At 47.4% G+C, this 20,065-nt stretch overlaps 1 protein-coding gene across 5 annotated transcripts in view; it reads right to left on the reverse strand.

Annotated features, from left to right (window-relative positions):
• DCUN1D4 (defective in cullin neddylation 1 domain containing 4) overlaps positions 1–20,065 on the reverse strand; it is a 155,010-nt gene that overhangs the window by 85,564 nt on the left and 49,381 nt on the right. For 3 of the 5 annotated variants that reach the window (XM_063920947.1, XM_063920948.1, XM_063920951.1), the window contains 3 exons: positions 16,791–16,905; positions 8,738–8,829; positions 7,937–8,007 (listed from right to left, as the gene is read on the reverse strand). In XM_063920947.1, coding sequence (XP_063777017.1) covers positions 7,937–8,007; positions 8,738–8,829; positions 16,791–16,905 — 278 coding nt within the window. Of the gene's footprint in view, positions 1–7,936; positions 8,008–8,737; positions 8,830–16,790; positions 16,906–20,065 lie in introns of those variants that run through there. The other 2 variants (XM_063920949.1, XM_063920950.1) reach the window with 2 other exon arrangements.

Consider the following 20,065-nt stretch of genomic DNA (forward strand, 5'->3'; position numbering starts at 1 on the left):
CCATAAGGACCATGGGGAATAGCGGCTCCGCAGGAGACTGGGCACAGCTAAGAAAGATTTAGGACTACGTGGTGTGCACTGGCTCCTCCCACTATGACCCTCCTCCAGACTTCAGTAAGGATACTGTGCCCGGAAGAGCTGACACAATAAGGAAGGATTTTGAATCCCGGGTAAGACTCATACCAGCCACACCAATCACACCGTATAACTCGTGATAATATACCCAGTTAACAGTATGAACACAACAGAGCCTCTCAAAAGATGGCTCAACAATAACCCTTGTAGTTAACAATAACTATATACAAGTATTGCAGACAGTCCGCACTTGGGACGGGCGCCCAGCATCCACTACGGACTACGAGAAATAGATTTACCGGTGAGTAAAATCTTATTTTCTCTGACGTCCTAGTGGATGCTGGGGACTCCGTAAGGACCATGGGGATTATATCAAAGCTCCCAAACGGGCGGGAGAATGCGGATGACTCTGCAGCACCGAATGAGAGAACTCAAGGTCCTCCTCAGCCAGGGTATCAAATTTGTAGAATTTTGCAAACGTGTTTGCCCCTGACCAAGTAGCAGCTCGGCAAAGTTGTAAAGCCGAGACCCCTCCGGCAGCCGCCCAAGAAGAGCCCACTTTCCTCTTTAGGCTGCGGCAGGCCAGCCACAGAATGCGCAAGCTGAATTGTGCTACAAATCCAGCGAGCAATAGTCTGCTTTGAAGCAGGAGCACCCATCTTGTTTGGTGCATACAGGATAAATAGCGAGTCAGTCTTCCTGACTCCAGCCGTCCTGGAAACATACATTTTCAAGGCCCTGACTACGTCCAGTAACTTGGAGTCCTCCAAGTCCCTAGTAGCCGCAGGCACCACGATAGGTTGGTTCAAGTGAAAAGCTGATACCACCTTAGGAAGAAACTGGGGACGAGTCCTCAATTCTGCCCTATCCATATGGAAAATCAAATAGGGGCTTTTACATGACAAAGCCGCCAATTCTGACACACGCCTTGCCGAAGCCAAGGCCAAAAGCATGACCACTTTCCACGTGAGATATTTTAAATCCACGGTTTTGAGTGGCTCAAACCAATGTGACTTTAGGAAACCCAACACCACATTGAGGTCCCACCGTGCCACTGGAGGCACAAAAGGAGGCTGAATATGCAGCACTCCCTTGACAAATGTCTGAACTTCAGGCAGTGAAGCCAGTTCTTTTTGGAAGAAAATCGACAGAGCCGAAATCTGGACCTTAATGGAACCCAGTTTTAGGCCCATAGTCACCCCTGACTGTAGGAAGTGCAGAAAATCGACCTAGCTGGAATTCCTCCGTTGGGGCCTTCCTGGCCTCACACCACGCAACATATTTTCGCCATATGCGGTGATAATGTTGTACGGTTACATCTTTTCTAGCTTTAATAAGCGTAGGAATGACTTCCTCCAGAATACCCTTTTCTTTTAGGATCCGGTGTTCAACCGCCATGCCGTTAAACGCAGCCGCGGTAAGTCTTGGAACAGACAGGGCCCCTGCAGCAGCAGGTCCTGTCTGAGCGGCAGAGGCCATGGGTCCTCTGAGATTAATTCTTGAAGTTCCGGGTACCAAGACCTTCTTGGCCAATCTGGAACAATGAGAATAGTTCTTACTCCTCTTTTCTTTATTATCCTCAGTACCTTGGGTATGAGAGGAAGAGGAGGGAACACATAAACCGACCGGTACACCCACGGTGTCACTAGAGCGTCCACAGCTATCGCCTGAGGGTCTCTTTATGTGTAGGGAAGTCTCCTGACTTGACCAAAGTCCTTGGAAGTTTCTTCCCCGTGTGACTGCACCCCAGCCCCGAAGGCTGGCATCCGTGGTCACCAGGACCCAGTCCTGTATGCCGAATCTGCGGCCCTCTCTGAGATGAGCACTCTGCAGCCACCACAGCAGAGACACCCTGGTCCTTGGAGACAGGGTTATCAACCGATGCATTTGAAGATGCGATCCGGACCATTGTTCCAACAGGTCCCATGGTTTCAGGAGGCCTCTCACTAGAGATGACAGCTCCTTGGCTTTCTCCTCTGGGAGAAACACTTTTTTCTGGACTGTGTCCAGAATCATCCCCAGGAACAGTAGACGTGTCGCCGGAACCAGCTGAGACTTTGGAATATTCAGAATCCAACCGTGCTGGTGTAGCACCTCCTGAGATAATGCTACGCCGACCAACAACTGCTCTCTGGACCTCGCCCTTATCAGGAGATCGTCCAAGTATGGGATAATTAAAACTCCCTTTTTCCGAAGGAGTATCATCATTTCGGCCATTACCTTGGTAAATACCCTCGGTGCCGTGGACAGGCCGAACGGCAACGTCTGGAATTGGTAATGACAATCCTGTACCACAAATCTGAGGTACTCCTGGTGAGGATGGTAAATGGGGACATGCAGGTAAGCATCCTTGATGTCCAGAGATACCATGTAATCTCCCTCTTCCAGGCTTGCAATAACCGCCCTGAGCGATTCCATCTTGAACTTGAATTTTCTTAAATATGTGTTCAAGGATTTCAAATTTAAAATGGGTCTCACCGAACCGTCCGGTTTCGGTACCACAAACATTGTGGAATAGTAACCCCGTCCTTGATGAAGTAGGGGCACCTTGACTATCACCTGCTGGGAATACAGCTTGTGAATTGCCTCTAACACAGCCTCCCTTTCTGAAGGAGTCGTTGGTAAGGCAGATTTGAGGAAACGGCGGGGGGGGGGGGGATGTCTTCCAGCCTGTACCCCTGAGATACCACTTGAAGGATCCAGGGATCTACCTGTGAGCGAGCCCACTGATTGCTGAAGTTTTTGAGACGGCCCCCCACCGTACCTGGCTCCGCCTGCTGAGCCCCAGCGTCATGCGGCGGACTTAGCAGAAGAAGCGGGGGAGGACTTTTGTTCCTGGGAAGTGGCTGTATGCTGCAGCTTTTTTCCCCTACCTCTGCCTCTGGGCAGAAAGGACGCGCCTCTACCCCGTCTGCTCTTTTGGGGGCGAAAGGACTGCACCTGATAATACGGTGCTCTCTTTGGTTGTGAGGGGACATGTGGCAAAAATGCCGACTTCCCAGCTGTTGCTGTGGACACTAAGTCTGAAAGACCATCCCCGAACAACTCCTCACCCTTATAAGGCAAAACTTCCATGTGCCTTTTAGAATCTGCATCACCTGTCCACTGCCGGGTCCATAACCCTCTCCTGGCACAAATGGACAGTGCACTTATTTTTGATGCCAGCCGGCAAATATCCCTCTGTGCATCTCTTATGTAAAAGACAGCGTCTTTAATATGCTCTACGTTTAGCAATATAGTGTCCCTGTCTAGGGTGTCAATGTTTTCTGACAGGGAGTCTGACCATGCAGCTGCAGCACTGCACATCCATGCTGAGGCAATAGCTGGTCTCAATATAATACCAGTGTGTGTATATATAGCTTTCTGGAGAGCCTCCTGCTTTCTGTCAGCAGGTTCCTTTAGGGCGGCCGTATCCTGGGACGGCAGTGCCACCTTTTTGATAAGCGCGTAAGTGCTTTATCCACCCTAGGGGGTGGTTCTTAACGTGACCTATCCTCTGGCGGGAAAGGGTACGCCATTAGTAATTTTTTTGAAATTACCAATTTTTTATCGGGGGAAGCCCACGCTAGTTCACACACTTCATTCAATTCTTCAGAAGGGGGAAAAACTACTGGTAGTTTTTTCTCCCCAAACATAATACCCTTTTTTGTGGTACCTGGGGTCACCTCAGAAATGTGTAAAACATTTTTCATTGCCTCAATCATATAACGAGTGGCTCTATTGGACATTACATTAGTCTCTTCGTCGTCGACACTGGTATCAGTATCCGTGTCGACATCTGTGTCTGCCATCTGAGGTAGCGGGCGTTTTAGAGCCCCTGATGACTTTTGAGACGTCTGGGCAGGCACGGGCTGAGAAGCCGGCTGCCCCGCATTTGGCATGTCGTCAAATTTTTTATGTAAGGAGTCGACACTTTCGCATAATTCCTTCCACAAGTCCATCCACTCCGGTGTCTGCCCCGCAGGGGGTGACAACACATTTATAGGCACCTGCTCCTCCTCCACATAAGTCTCCTCATCAAACATGTCGACACAGCCGTACCGACACACTGCACACACACAGGGAATGCTCTGACAGAAGACAGGACCCCACAAAGCCCTTTGGGGAGACAGAGAGAGAGTATGCCAGCACACACCAGAGCGCTATATAAATCAGGGATTAACTAAATTATATCCCCTTATAGCTGCTATATGTATATTGCGCCTAAATTTAGTGCCCCCCCTCTCTTTTTTACCCTTTTCTGTAGTGTAGACTGCAGGGGAGAGCCAGGGAGCTTCCTTCCAGCGGAGCTGTGAGGGAGAAATGGCGCCAGTGTGCTGAGGGAGATAGCTCCGCCCCTTTTTCGGCTGACTTTTCTCCCGCTTTTTTATGGATTCTGGCAGGGGTATTTATCACATATATAGCCTCTGGGGCTATATATTGTGATATATTTGCCAGCCAAGGTGTATTTATTGCTTCTCAGCGCCCCCCCCCCCCAGCGCCCTGCACCCTCAGTGACCGGAGTGTGAAGTGTGTATGAGGAGCAATGGCGCACAGCTGCAGTGCTGTGCGCTATCTTGGTGAAGACTGATGTCTTCTGCCGCCGATTTTCCGGATTCTTCTTGCTTCTGGCTCTGTAAGGGGGCCGGCGGCGCGGCTCCGGGACCGAATACCAATGGCCGGTTCCATGCGGTCGATCCCTCTGGAGCTAATGGTGTCCAGTAGCCTAAGAAGCCCAAGCTACCACCAGTTAGGTAGGTTCGCTTCTTCTCCCCTTAGTCCCTCGCTGCAGTGAGTCTGTTGCCAGCAGATCTCACTGTAAAATAAAAAACCTAAAATATACTTTCTCTCTAGGAGCTCAGGAGAGCCCCTAGTGTGCATCCAGCTCAGCCGGGCACAGGATTCTAACTGAAGTATGGAGGAGGGTCATAGTGGGAGGAGCCAGTGCACACCAGGTAGTCCTAAATCTTTCTTAGCTGTGCCCAGTCTCCTGCGGAGCCGCTATTCCCCATGGTCCTTACGGAGTCCCCAGCATCCACTAGGACGTCAGAGAAATAGGGGGTGCAGTGCACCGGTGGTCCCATAGGGGACACTATGCGTTTCACCAGTGTACCCAGTAGGTTGGTGAACGCAGACCAGGGTACTCCATTGCATGAGCTGCGGACTGACTGGGAGGCGTATGACATATAGTACACAGACCGCCATATAACACTTTCCCATCTGGTTGATCTCTGGAGCTTGCTCTGCATAATGCAGGAGCTTCCACTTATTTACTGCCCTTTCTGTTAGACATTATGTGAGACTGCAACAACAGAGCAACTAAGTGCCTAATTCAGACCTGATCGCTGCTGTGCGATTTTGCACAGTGGCCGATCAGGTCTGAACTGCGCATGCACCGGCGCCGCAGTACACCAGCGCATGTCAGAGATGCGATTGGCATGTCATGTGTGGTGGATAGCGAACAGACTGCAATGATTAGAGCCGGTCTCTTGTATGAAACGTAAACAAGAAGGGCACTAAAGAATCTTGCTTGGTACGCGTTCCCCAAGATTCAGAATACATGTTCGTGATACAAATTCAGTACATCCAACGGACCAGTGGACTCTGAGAAAGTTGGTGTCCTCCCCACTGGGAACCAGACTGCCCGACTCCGTGAGGACACATCGGAAGTCCGTGTTCTAGGCGGACAAATGCCTCCCAAAAGAATACACATTCCCCTGACATATATGTTAAAATACACATTTCTCAGCTATTATACTCAGGATGAGAACCCACGACCTGTTATACCGCAGGCATAAACCTTACTGATAGAGTTATTTGCTCCTGCCTGCAAAGTACGCTTTAATTTGGAAGCAGAATTTCACGATTCGTAACCAAAATGAATATAAGGGTGTCATAGCCAGGGAAAAGATGCAACATTGAGTAGATAGGGAATAGAGCTTCAGAGACCAAATCTGTCAATGGATAATTTGAAAAGGATCAGGTTACACAAGAATGGACAACTTGCATTATGCAATCTGCAACCAGTTTAAAGATTCATGCATTAGCCAGGAGAGGGCGTAGGAATATTCCTGTCAGAATGAACACCAATATAATAACCGCCTCACCGTTGTCAATCTGCGGTGACTGTTAAGGTCACATACTGTACGTTAGTAAAGACAGTCGCCTTAGGCTCTCCCATGATGGATGCGTCCACTAATTATTAGTGGAACCTTCATCAGATCAGTGTCTTCATCAGCGAAAGGATAAAGAAATACTGGTGGTCATTCTGAGTTGATCGCAGCAGCATTTTTATTAGCAGTTGGGCAAATCCATGTGCACTGCAGGGGAGGCAGGTATAACATGTGCAGAGAGAGTTAGATTTGGGCGGGGTGTGTTCAAACTGGAATCTAGATTGCAGTGTAAGAATAAAGCAGCCAGTATTTACCCTGCACAGAAACAAAATAACCCACCCAAATCTAACTCTCTCTGCAAATGTTATATCTGCCCCCCCTGCAGTACACATGGTTTTGCCCAATTGCTAACAAACTTGCAGCTGCGATCAACTCAGAATTACCCCCACTGTCTCTAATAAGGAGACACCGAAACTGAACCTACAACAGTGTGTACTAGAGACAGACACATTTCCCTGGAAATATAAACTTTTGCATCAGGTGTGTAGTCAGACTTCCATCAACATTCTCTCAACGTGAAGGAAGAGGTGGAAACCAAGAAATTCAGTAGATTATTTCTTATTCCTATCCTGAAGGATCCTCCCTGACAGGATTTATCTCACCATTTTCTTTAGATGAAGCCTCAAAATGTGGACAGAGGAACGAAAGAGAGGGAGGCGCAGGACTCCGCTAGTTGGCGGTATAGCCTGAGGACGCAATGATTCTACCTAAGAAAGTCATGTTAGACAGACCCCATGCAGTGTAAAACTAAAACATGCCTCAGAAACGACCATAACTATTGAGAGTATAACCACTTTGACATAAGGCTTGGCCTCTGAAGTAACGGAGCTATATTGTCTATGACCAGGCTCACTGCGCAGTATGAGCTGATTAAGGAGCTTTGTCCAGCCATTTGGCAATTCATAAGTACATAGAGTACGAGAAATATATAACTTCACACAGTTAGGGGCATACACTGAACTGGAGGGAGGCAGGTTCAGGGGAAATTTAAGGAAAAATTTCTTCACAGAAAGGGTAGTGGATAAGTGGAATAGCCTCCCATGAGAGGTGGTAGAGGCTAAGACTGTAGAGAAATTTAAACCTGCTTGGTATATGCATATATTTCTATGTAAACAAACTCATGGCCTCAGTGCTGTGAGGCAGCAATGCTAACCACTACACCATCCGTATTATTTTGGATTGGGGTGGGTCTGGCCCACGGCGGCATAGACTGATCCCTGGAACCTCCGTGCTGCTCCGCAACTGGTGTCCCAGAGCATGGGGTACCTAGGTCCATGGTACCTTTAGGAAGTCTGGAGCCACATTGGGAACATGCAATTAAATGTATATGGGAATCAAACCTGTGTACTCTATCTTAGCAATACACAGCATTAGCCCACAAAGCTATTGGAGCTCCTGTGTAGTAAACTACCAAACTTTCCGTTCGTTTAGGAGATTTGCTGGTTTACAGACCATGGAATGCCACAACCATAGCACACTATGTCTTACTACTGTTCCTCTTGACTCTGTGTATATATATATATATATATATATATATATATATATATATATATATATATATGTGTGTGTGAATATATATGTATATATATATATATATATATATATATATATATATTTTTTTTTTTTTTTACACACACACATTTATATTTTACAGGAAAAAGGACCAACTACATGATTACAAGTTCATTACATGTATGCACAAGACCTACATTTTCTGGTTCCACACCAATATCTTCACAGAATTTCTCCATTCCCTCTGGACCTACTACGTCATCAGTTCCTACAAAAAGGTGCAGGACATTATATTACATAGCCAAGGGACAGAAATGCAGTCATATATTTAAATATCTTTGCTGCAGTTGTAGCTCCAGGTTACCATCTAGCATATAATTGGGTAACTATTTACAGGGAAGCAAAGCTCCCAAATTAACATTACTTGTAAAAAATAATTTGAAGCTCTGTTCTTTTAACAACCAAGGAAAACTTAGCCAATATTAAGAAAAATGCAAGAAATTAAATCAGAATGTCTCACATTTTTCACTTTGACTACCTTTATGTACGCCCCACTCAACAACATATTACTGGCATAGGAGCACTATGGGGGGGGAGGGGGACGCATTGTCAGCGACACAGTGCATACACACTACGATTTTAACCATGTGTTGCTCCGATCCATCTGAATCGGCCACATCATTAAAAAAAAATGTGTACTGTGTACCCAGCTTAAATGTATGAAGCGGTCATCCTTTAAACAAAAGCTCAGTGGTACCCCATGATGCTGTGTTAAGTCAATGGATAAAGTTGTGTAGAGCTTTAAAGGACCTGAACATGTGGCCAGTTTTTGGGCACCCATAATGTGATAGTTAAGATGCTTCACACGGCATATTTACTAATCATTAATCTATTTAGTTCATGAGGGACACCTATCCATAAAGGGAGAGCATTTACTAAGGAGAATAATGTACCATGAAAATAGATGGAAACCAGTGACAATAAACAAGCTGACATACCTGCATATTCATAGAACCATTCTAAGCACCTCTTGCTGGAGAAGGCTTCATCCTCCGCTCTTATTCTAGATGAGTCATATTTCTTGTACATTCTTTAAAAAACATATATATATATACCGTAATTTTAACAAATATATTCATTTAAAATGTGTTCTTCCTCTGTTTGGCCAAGAAGAAGGTATATTTGCATATAACTTAGCCTATGAGGCAGTTTGGAAAAATCAGTAACCGCACAAAACACCCATTATTAGAGCACACACAAAACAACATTAACAAGTGATGTTCAATGAACTGCAGAATGTCAATATAGTAAAAGTAAGAAGCACCAGTATAGCTCCCACTACTTTACAAAGACCAGAGGGAATGTAGCTATTAGTATTCCAGTGAAGACATTTGCCCACCGTACTTTTATGAAAATAAATGACAACATACACCTTTCCCTTTTCCAAGCACTAGACACTGCTAGGCCCCATGCCCCACTGTAATAGTGTGTCCTACTTACAATGTTGCATTTATAAAAATAAAAAAATGCATTAATGGCTGGGATGGGGGAAAGGTATCTCACAGACACATGAGGACCGGACAATGGACTTTCACTGATGAACCAAAACATTCTGACCCACCTGCCTAATATGCTATTACTTCCCTATGTGCCACCAAAACAACTCATACCAAAGAGCACCTTCAGAGGTCTCATTTTGTTAAAGGTACCAGGATGTTTCCAGCACAACCTTTATCCCCTGTAAGTGTTTAAGCAGGGAATGTAGAACAATAATAACAACAACAACAACATGTTTTGCTTTAAATAGTATTAACATTTTAAACATCCTACTTGATCATGTCAAGAAGCTGCAGTGATTATTAAATTCACCCTGCTGAATTTGAAGATAGGGCAACACCTTGAACTCTCCATCATGTTCATCAAACCATTCCTGAACACTCCATGCAGCGTGGCAGAACACACTATCCTGCTGAAATGGTCACTGCCATAGGAGAATACTGCTGCCTTAAAAGACAGTGACAATTTCGACAGGACAGTGTGCTCTGCCACGCTGTATAGATTGTTCAGCAATGGTTGATGAATATGATAGAGAGTTGTTGCCCTTGCTCCAAATTCAGTAGGGAGTGCAACAAGTACGTTTAAAATTTAAGTCCACATGAATGACTTGACCCAGTGTTTCCTAGCATAACATTTCCCAAAGCATCACTCTTCCGCCAACTGCTTGTTTTTTCCCCAAAATGCATTGCTGGTGCCATCTCTTCCTTAGGTTTACAATACACATGTATCCGGCGGTACACATGATGCATGTAAAAAAATTGATTCGTCAAACCATACGACTTTCTTCCATTTATCCAAAGTCCGGTTCCAATGTTGCAAGCGGCCCACTGTAGGTACTTGCGACGGTGGACAGGGGCTTAACATGGTCTCTCTGACTGGCCTGTGACTACGCAGCCACTTATGCAGTATGGTTTAATGCAAAGTGTGTTGTGAAACATTACTCCAGTTGCCAGCATTAGCATTTTTTGCAATTTGTGCCAAAGCAGCCAGTTTGTTGGTTCACACCAGACAGGATAGCCTTCAATGACCTCTAACAGCGATGGATCTTAGCCGCCCAACACCTTAGTGGTGGTTTTTAGTTTATCCGTCCCCATACCACTGTCAGTAGGTGCTCCCCATGGCTGACCATGAACACCACACAGACTTTGCCTTTTCAGAAATGCTCTGACCCGGACGTCTGGCCATAATATTGTCAAAGTCATTCAGTCCTATACACCTGTCCATATCTTCTGCATTCAACATGATGACCACAAGATTTGTCCAATATATCTAGTCTACATTAAATATAAATGGCAAAATATAATTTGCTTCATATGGGAGTGGCCATAATGATTTGGCTGAGGGATAGGTTAGGATTTATGGTCCTTTAACCATTTCCCTGGCATGGACACCAGCAAGGGGCAGATGTATTAAACCTGGAGAGGTGATAAGTGGAAGGTGATAACACACCAGCCAACTTAGCTCTTGTCAATTTACATATTGGAGTGGATTGGCTGGTGCGTTATCACCTTGCACTTATCACAGTTTTATCACTTCTCCAAGCTTAATACATCTGCCCCCAAGTGCTTTATCTGACCTGGTGTCAGATAGATAAGGTGTGCAACTGCAGGGAAGGGAAACTTCCCGCAATTGCAGCTCTCAGAGGTACCGGAAGGTCCCTCTGCCTCCCTGCACCCTCCCACAGGGTTTGCCATGCTGCCGATCCCTACTGATCAGTTAGCACGGCAGATCCCCCCATCCGGCGGCTGCAAACGATAGCAGCCGCTGGAGTGGTGTAAATTAACCCCACCCCAATTTACCTGGTGGCTGCCCGACCTATTAAAATCAAAGTCGCGATGGTTGCGATGTTTTCTATGTTCCCGATGGTGGCGTCCGATGTTTGGGAAAAGCACCATTTTTAGTTTACAAAATATATAAAAAAATACAAATACATTTGATTTTTTTTTTTTTCATAAAATTATTTTGGATAAGATTAAATACATGTTATTTACCTAATTCACTCATAAAAAAAAATAAGAATTTACTTACCGATAATTCTATTTCTCGTAGTCCGTAGTGGATGCTGGGCCTTCCGTAAGGACCATGGGGAATAGCGGCTCCGCAGGAGACTGGGCACAAAGTAAAAGCTTTAGGACTAGCTGGTGTGCACTGGCTCCTCCCCCCATGACCCTCCTCCAAGCCTCAGTTAGGATACTGTGCCCGGACGAGCGTACACAATAAGGAAGGATTTTGAATCCCGGGTAAGACTCATACCAGCCACACCAATCACACCGTACAACCTGTGATCTGAACCCAGTTAACAGTATGATAAAACTTAGGAGCCTCTAAAAAGATGGCTCACAACAATAAACAACCCGATTTTTTTGTAACAATAACTATATACAAGTATTGCAGACAATCCGCACTTGGGATGGGCGCCCAGCATCCACTACGGACTACGAGAAATAGAATTATCGGTAAGTAAATTCTTATTTTCTCCGACGTCCTAGTGGATGCTGGGACTTCCGTAAGGACCATGGGGATTATACCAAAGCTCCCAAACGGGCGGGAGAGTGCGGATGACTCTGCAGCACCGAATGAGAGAACTCCAGGTCCTCCTCAGCCAGGGTATCGAATTTGTAAAATTTTGCAAACGTGTTTGCCCCTGACCAAGTAGCTGCTCGGCAAAGTTGTAAAGCCGAGACCCCTCGGGCAGCCGCCCAAGATGAGCCCACTTTCCTTGTGGAATGGGCTTTAACAGATTTTGGCTGTGGCAGTCCTGCCACAGAATGTGCAAGCTGAATTGTACTACAAATCCAACGAGCAATCGTCTGCTTAGAAGCAGGAGCACCCAGCTTGTTGGGTGCATACAGGATAAACAGCGAGTCAGATTTTCTGACTCCAGCCGTCCTGGAAACATATATTTTCAGGGCCCTGACTACGTCCAGTAACTTGGAGTCCTCCAAGTCCCTAGTAGCCGCAGGTACCACAATAGGTTGGTTCATGTGAAACGCTGAAACCACCTTAGGGAGAAATTGAGGACGAGTCCTCAATTCTGCCCTGTCTGAATGAAAAATTAGGTAAGGGCTTTTATATGATAAAGCCGCCAATTCTGAGACACGCCTGGCTGAAGCCAGGGCCAACAGCATTACCACTTTCCATGTGAGATATTTCAAGTCCACAGTGGTGAGTGGTTCAAACCAATGTGATTTTAGAAACCCTAAAACTACATTGGAGATCCCAAGGTGCCACTGGTGGCACAAAAGGAGGCTGTATATGCAGTACCCCCTTGACAAACGTCTGAACTTCAGGCACTGAAGCCAGTTCTTTCTGGAAGAAGATCGACAGGGCCGAAATTTGAACCTTAATGGATCCTAATTTTAGGCCCATAGACAGTCCTGCTTGCAGGAAATGTAAGAAACGACCCAGTTGAAATTCCTCTGTGGGGGCCTTCTTGGCCTCACACCACGCAACATATTTTCGCCAAATGCGGTGATAATGTTTCGCGGTTACATCCTTCCTGGCTTTGATCAGGGTAGGGATGACTTCATTTTGTTGAGACGGGACGCCATCATGTCCACCTTTGGTTTTTCCCAACGGTTTACAATCAGTTGGAAGACTTCTGGGTGAAGTCCCCACTCCCCCGGGTGGAGGTCGTGTCTGCTGAGGAAGTCTGCTTCCCAGTTGTCCACTCCCGGAATGAACACTGCTGACAGTGCTACCACATGATTTTCCGCCCAGCGGAGAATCCTTGCAGCTTCTGCCATTGCCCTCCTGCTTCTTGTGCCGCCCTGTCTGTTGACGTGGGCGACTGCCGTGATGTTGTCCGATTGGATCAATACCGACTGACCCTGAAGCAGAGGCCTTGCTTGACTTAGGGCATTGTAAATGGCCCTTAGTTCCAGGATATTTATGTGAAGAGACGTTTCCATGCTTGACCACAAGCCCTGGAAATTTCTTCCCTGTGTGACTGCTCCCCAGCCTCTCAGGCTGGCATCCGTGGTCACCAGCATCCAATCCTGAATGCCGAATCTGCGGCCCTCTAGAAGATGAGCCCTCTGTAACCACCACAGGAGAGACACCCTTGTCCTTGGAGATAGGGTAATCCGCTGATGCATCTGAAGATGCGATCCGGACCATTTGTCCAGCAGATCCCACTGAAACGTTCTTGCATGGAATCTTCCGAATGGAATCGCTTCGTAAGAAGCCACCATTTTTCCCAGGACTCTCGTGCATTGATGCACTGACACCTGGCCTGGTTTTAGGAGGTTCCTGACTAGCTCGGATAACTCCCTGGCCTTCTCCTCCGGGAGAAACACCTTTTTCTGGACTGTGTCCAGAATCATCCCCAGGAACAGTAGACGTGTTTTTGGAATCAGCTGTGATTTTGAGATATTTAGAATCCACCCGAGCTGACGTAACACTACCTGAGACAGTGCTACTCCGAACTCTAACTGTTCCCTGGACCTTGCCCTTATCAGGAGATCGTCCAAGTAAGGGATAATTAAGACGCCTTTTCTTCGAAGAAGAATCATCATTTCGGCCATTACCTTGGTAAAGACCCGGGGTGCCGTGGACAATCCAAACGGCAGCGTCTGAAACTGATAATGACAGTCTTGTACCACAAACCTGAGGTACCCTTGGTGAGAAGGGAAGATTGGGACATGGAGATAAGCATCTTTGATGTCCAGAGATACCATATAGTCCCCTTCTTCCAGATTCGCTATCACTGCTCTGAGTGATTCCATCTTGAACTTGAACCTTTTTATGTAAGTGTTCAAGGATTTTAGATTTAAAATTGGTCTCACCGAGCCGTCCGGCTTCGGTACCACAAACAGCGTGGAATAATACCCCTTTCCCTGTTGTAGGAGGGGTACCTTGATTATCACCTGCTGGGAATACAGCTTGTGAATAGCTTCCAATACTGCCTCCCTGTCGGAGGGAGACGTTGGTAGAGCAGACTTCAGGAATCTTCGAGGGGGAGACGTCTCGAATTCCAATTTGTCCCCCTGTGATACTACCTGCAGGATCCAGGGGTCCACTTGCGAGTGAGCCCACTGCGCGTTGAAATTTTTGAGACGGGCCCCCACCTTGCCTGAGTCCGCTTGTAAAACCCCAGCGTCATGCTGAAGACTTGGCAGAAGCGGGGGAGGGCTTCTGCTCCTGGGAAGAGGCTGCCTGGTGCAGTCTTTTTCCTCTTCCTCTGCCCCGGGGCAGAAATGAGTTGCCTTTTGTCCGCTTGTTCTTATGGGAACGAAAGGACTGAGTTTGAAAAGACGGTGTCTTTTTCTGCTGAGAGGTGACCTGGGGTAAAAAGGTGGACTTTCCAGCCGTTGCCGTGGCCACCAGGTCTGATAGACCGACCCCAAATAACTCCTCCCCTTTATACGGCAATACTTCCATATGTCGTTTGGAATCTGCATCACCTGACCACTGTCGCGTCCATAACGCCCTTCTGGCAGAAATGGACATCGCACTCACTCTTGATGCCAGGGTGCAAATATCCCTCTGTGCATCACGCATATATAGTAATGCATCCTTTAAATGCTCTATAGTTAATAATATACTGTCCCTATCCAGGGTATCAATATTTTCAGTCAGGGAATCCGACCAAGCCACTCCAGCGCTGCACATCCAGGCTGAGGCGATTGCTGGTCGCAGTATAACACCAGTATGTGTGTATATACCTTTTAGGATATTTTCCAGCCTTCTATCAGCTGGTTCCTTGAGGGCGGCCGTATCAGGAGACGGTAACGCCACTTGTTTTGATAAGCGTGTGAGCGCCTTATCTACCCTAGGGGGTGTTTCCCAACGTGCCCTAACCTCTGGCGGGAAAGGGTATAGTGCCAATAATTTGTTAGAAATCAGCAGTTTTTTATCGGGGGAAACCCACGCCTTATCACACACCTCATTTAATTCATCTGATTCAGGAAAAACTACTGGTAGTTTTTTCACACCCCACATAATACCCTTTTTTGTGGTACTTGTAGTGTCAGAAATGTTCAATGCCTCCTTCATCGCCGTGATCATGTAACGTGTGGCCCTACTGGACATTACGTTCGTCTCCTCACCGTCGACACTGGATTCAGTATCCGTGTCTGGGTCTGTGTCGACCATCTGAGGTAACGGGCGTTTTAGCGCCCCTGACGGTGTCTGAGACGCCTGAATAGGCACTAACTGATTTGCCGGCTGTCTCATGTCGTCAACAGTTTTTTGCAAAGTGCTGACATTGTCACGTAATTCTTTAAATACAACCATCCAGTCAGGTGTCGACTCCCTAGGGGGTGACATCACTAACACAGGCAATTGCTCTGCTTCCACATCATTTTCCTCCTCATACATGTCGACACCATCGTACCGACACCCAGCACACACACAGGGAATGCTCTGACAGAGGATAGGACCCCACTAGCCCTTTGGGGAGACAGAGGGAGAGTTTGCCAGCACACACCAGAGCGCTATATATATTCAGGGATAACCTTATATAAAAGTGTTACTCCCTTTATAGCTGTTGTATTATATATTAGCTGCCAATAGTGCCCCCCTCTCTTGTTTTACCCTGTTTCTGTAGTGTAGTCTGCAGGGGAGAGTCAGGGAGCCGTCCTTCCAGCGGAGCTGTGAAAGAAAATGGCGCTTGTGTGCTGAGGAGATAGGCTCCGCCCCCTTCACGGCGGCCTTTTCTCCCGCTTTTTTCTGGAAAACTGGCAGGGGTTAAATGCATCCATATAGCCCAGGAGCTATATGTGATGCATTTCTTTAGCCACATAAGGTTTTTATCAAGTTTTATTGCGTCTCAGGGCGCTCCCCCCCAGCGCCCTGCACCCTCAGTGACCGGAGTGTGAAGTGTGCTGAGAGCAATGGCGCACAGCTGCAGTGCTGTGCGCTACCTTATCTGAAGACAGGAACGTCTTCTGCCGCCGCTTTCTCCGGACCTCTTCGCTCTTCTGGCTCTGTAAGGGGGCCGGCGGCGCGGCTCCGGGACCCATCCAGGCTGAACCTGTGATCGTCCCTCTGGAGCTAATGTCCAGTAGCCAAGAAGCCCAATCCACTCTGCACGCAGGTGAGTTCGCTTCTTCTCCCCTTAGTCCCGCGCTGCAGTGAGCCTGTTGCCAGCAGGACTCACTGAAAATAAAAAACCTAAGTATACTTTTACTTCTAAGCAGCTCAGGAGAGCCACCTAGATTGCACCCTTCTCGGCCGGGCACAAAATCTTAACTGAGGCTTGGAGGAGGGTCATGGGGGGAGGAGCCAGTGCACACCAGCTAGTCCTAAAGCTTTTACTTTGTGCCCAGTCTCCTGCGGAGCCGCTATTCCCCATGGTCCTTACGGAAGTCCCAGCATCCACTAGGACGTCAGAGAAAAAAAATTAGCGTTTTTTGGAAAAAAATATTTGTTAGTTAAGTGAGTATATGCAATTACCCAAAATTAGATTAGGGATCAACTAAGAAAAATAAATGATAACTATAAATGGCAAAACAATTTAAATCAGGAAAAACATAAATTAATTTCACCTACCCGTCATGCCTACTTTTCTTAGCCAACAGGTCGTCCCCAGCTGCAGGTCTCCTCTTTTTCCGTGGCGGCATAGTTTTGGTGAAGCAGTCTGAAGTACTGCACGAACGCAGACTCCCTGGAGAGGATTAGTGGAAGTTATTCAGAGAAACATTCACATTTCATAAAAATGTTCCTCATCTAGCAAATGATTATTCTTAACTGCAGGGAGCACACTGCACTGGGAATGGAGAAAGATGAGAGACAGGTGGCCGGTAATACTTTGAATCATGCATGAAACAGATCTAAAAGTTCTATTCACTTACAGAGACAGATCCCACCCTTGCCCACAACAGGTTACCCATGATAGACATCATTTGCAGAGCAGAGTAAGTTGAAACTATATTAGTGGTAATCATCATCATCCCTTCCTCCTCTTACCCCCGCCACAGTATCTGCTGTAGCGGCCATTATACCTGCTGCACAGTTGTTGCAGGGATGTGAGGAATGATACTCTAGCACTCCCCCCAACACTCTGTACAGTACTTGGGTGATGTCACGTCATGGCTGTACAGCATAGATTTTAAGCTGCATTCCTAAAGGTCGTCTATCATTGAAGGTTTCCGTGTGTAGTCTTTGGGTGGTTGTCCACCGACAGTATTGTACTAGAAAAATAGGATTTTAATACCTACCGGTAAATCTTTTTCTCTTAGTCTGTAGAGCAGGGGTGGGGAACCTCAGGCCCGAGGGCATATAAGGCCGTTTGCTCCGGCCCACCCGCTTCTCTCAGTGAGACACGCCGTTGCTCAGTCCGGCGGCAGCGTGTCTCAGCTGTCAGGACAGGGACTCAGGAGGAGAACGCGGCTATTGTTGGGTGGCGGCGACGGCGTGTAGGACTTGAAACCAGCCGCCGGTTCGTGAGCCAATCAGAGCTTGCGGACCGGCAGCCAATCAGGAGCCGCGGCTGCTGGTCCGCGAGCTCTGATTGGCTGTCGAACTGGCGGCTGGTTTCAAGTCCTACACGCCGCCGCCCAACATAGCCGCGCTCTCCTCCGTGTACCGCCAAAAGAAGCAGCAAGCAGCGGTAAGCAGCACGGGGGGTGGGGGGGGACATCTGTATACCTGGCACTGTGGGGACATCTGTATACCTGGCACTGTGGGGGCAATCTGTATACCTGGCACTGTGGGGGCAATCTGTATACCTGGCACTGTGGGGGCAATCTGTATGCCTAGCACTGTGGGGGCAATCTGTATACCTAGCACTGTGGGGGCAATCTGTATACCTGGCACTGTGGGGGCAATCTGTATACCTGGCACTGTGGGGGCATCTGTATACCTGGCACTGTGGGGGCATCTGTATACCTGGCACTGTGGGGGCAATTGTGAATCTGGCACTGCACTATTGGGGGCATATGTGTATCACGTCCCATTTTAACTGGCCACACCCATTTTTATGGCGCGCACGCCTCCGGCGCGCACACACAGTGCCTCTAAGGGGCAGGGTCATTTTTTAAGTTGAGAATTTTTGTATGGCCCCCGAAGGATTTTATAAATATCCAAATGGCCCTCGGTAGAAAAAAGGTTCCCCACCCCTGCCGTAGAGGATGCTGAGGTCACATCAAGAACCATGGGGTATAGACGGGATCCGCAGGAGACATGGGCACTTTAAGACTTTCAAAGGGTGTGACCTGGCTCCTCCCTCTATGCCCCTCCTCCAGACTCCAGTTTAAGGAAACTGTGCCCAGAGATACGGACATTTCGAGGAAAAGGATTTATTGTTAAACCACGGTGAGCATCTTACCAGCTCACACCTCAAGCATGCCGCAGAACGTCGCATTCAATAGAACACAAGCCAACGGCATGAAGAATTTTCAGCACTATGCTGACAAAACCGTAACACAACCTGTGTGAAACCACAACCAATACCTGCAGATACAGTACGCACTGGGACGGGCGCCCAGCATCCTCTACGGACTAGGAGAAAAGGATTTACCGGTAGGTATTAAAATCCTATTTTCTCATACGTCCTAGAGGATGCTGGGGTCACATCAAGAACCATGGGGTTTATACCAAAGCTCTAGAACGGGCGGGAGAGTGCGGATGACTCTGCAGCACCGATTGACCAAACTTAAGGTCTTCCTCGGCCAAGGTGTCAAACTTGTAGAACTTTGCAAACGTGTTTGACCCTGACCAAGAAGCTGCTCGGCAAAGTTGCAATGCCGAGACCCCCTGGACAGCCGCCCAGGATGAGCCCACCTTTCTAGTAGAATGGGCTTTCACCGATACCAGTAACGGCAATCCAGCCGTGGAATGAGCGTGCTGAATGGTGTTCCAGATCCAGCATGCAATGATCTGCTTAGAAGTAGGACACCGAACCTTGTTGGGAGCATACAGGACAAACAGAGCCTCTGTTTTCCTAATCTGAGCCGTTTTGGCGACATAAATCTTCAAAGCTCTGACCACATCCAGAGATTTTGACTGAGCGAAGGCGTCAGTAGCCACAGGCACCACAATAGGTTGGTTGATGTGGAAAGAGGAAAACCACCTACAGTAGAAATTGCTGACGTGTCCTCAATTCAGCTCTATCTACCTGGAAGATCAAATAAGGGCTCTTGTGAGACAAGGCCGCTAACTCAGACACCCGTCTTGCAGATGCCAAGGCCAATAGGATGACCACTTTCCAAGTGGGGAATTTCAACTCCACCTTCCATAAAGGTTCAAACCAATGTGATTGAAGGAACTGCAACACCACATTACGATCCCAAGGTGCCACTGGAGGCACAAATGAAGGTTGGACGCGCAACACGTCTTTCACGCAAAACTGAACTTCCGGAAGGGAAGCTAATAGTTTCAGAAAGAAAATTGCCAATGCTGAAAACTGGACCATAATGAAGTCCAACTGCAGTCTGCATTTCCCCCAGCCTGTAGGAAACGGAGAAAACGCCCTAACTGAAACACTTCCGTTGAAACTTTCTTGGATTCACACCAAGACACATTTTCTCCAAAAACGGTGGTAATGTTTAGACGTTACTCCTTTCCTAGCCTGAATAAGAGTGGGGATGACTTACTTGGGAATACCCTTTCGGGGCAGGATTCGGCACTCAACAGTCATGCCGTCAATTGTAACCGCGGCAAGTCTAGGTACACGCACGGTACCTACCGTAGTAGGTCCTCGCGAAGTGGAAAAGACCCAGGATCTTTTAATGAGCAACTCCTGAAGATCTGGGCACCAAGCCCTCCTTGGCCAGTATGGGGCAGTGAAAATTGCCCGAATCCTTGTGCTTCTTATTATCCCGAGA

The sequence above is a fragment of the Pseudophryne corroboree genome, chromosome 1, assembly GCF_028390025.1.
Source record: "Pseudophryne corroboree isolate aPseCor3 chromosome 1, aPseCor3.hap2, whole genome shotgun sequence".
NCBI classification, from domain to species: domain Eukaryota; kingdom Metazoa; phylum Chordata; class Amphibia; order Anura; family Myobatrachidae; genus Pseudophryne; species Pseudophryne corroboree.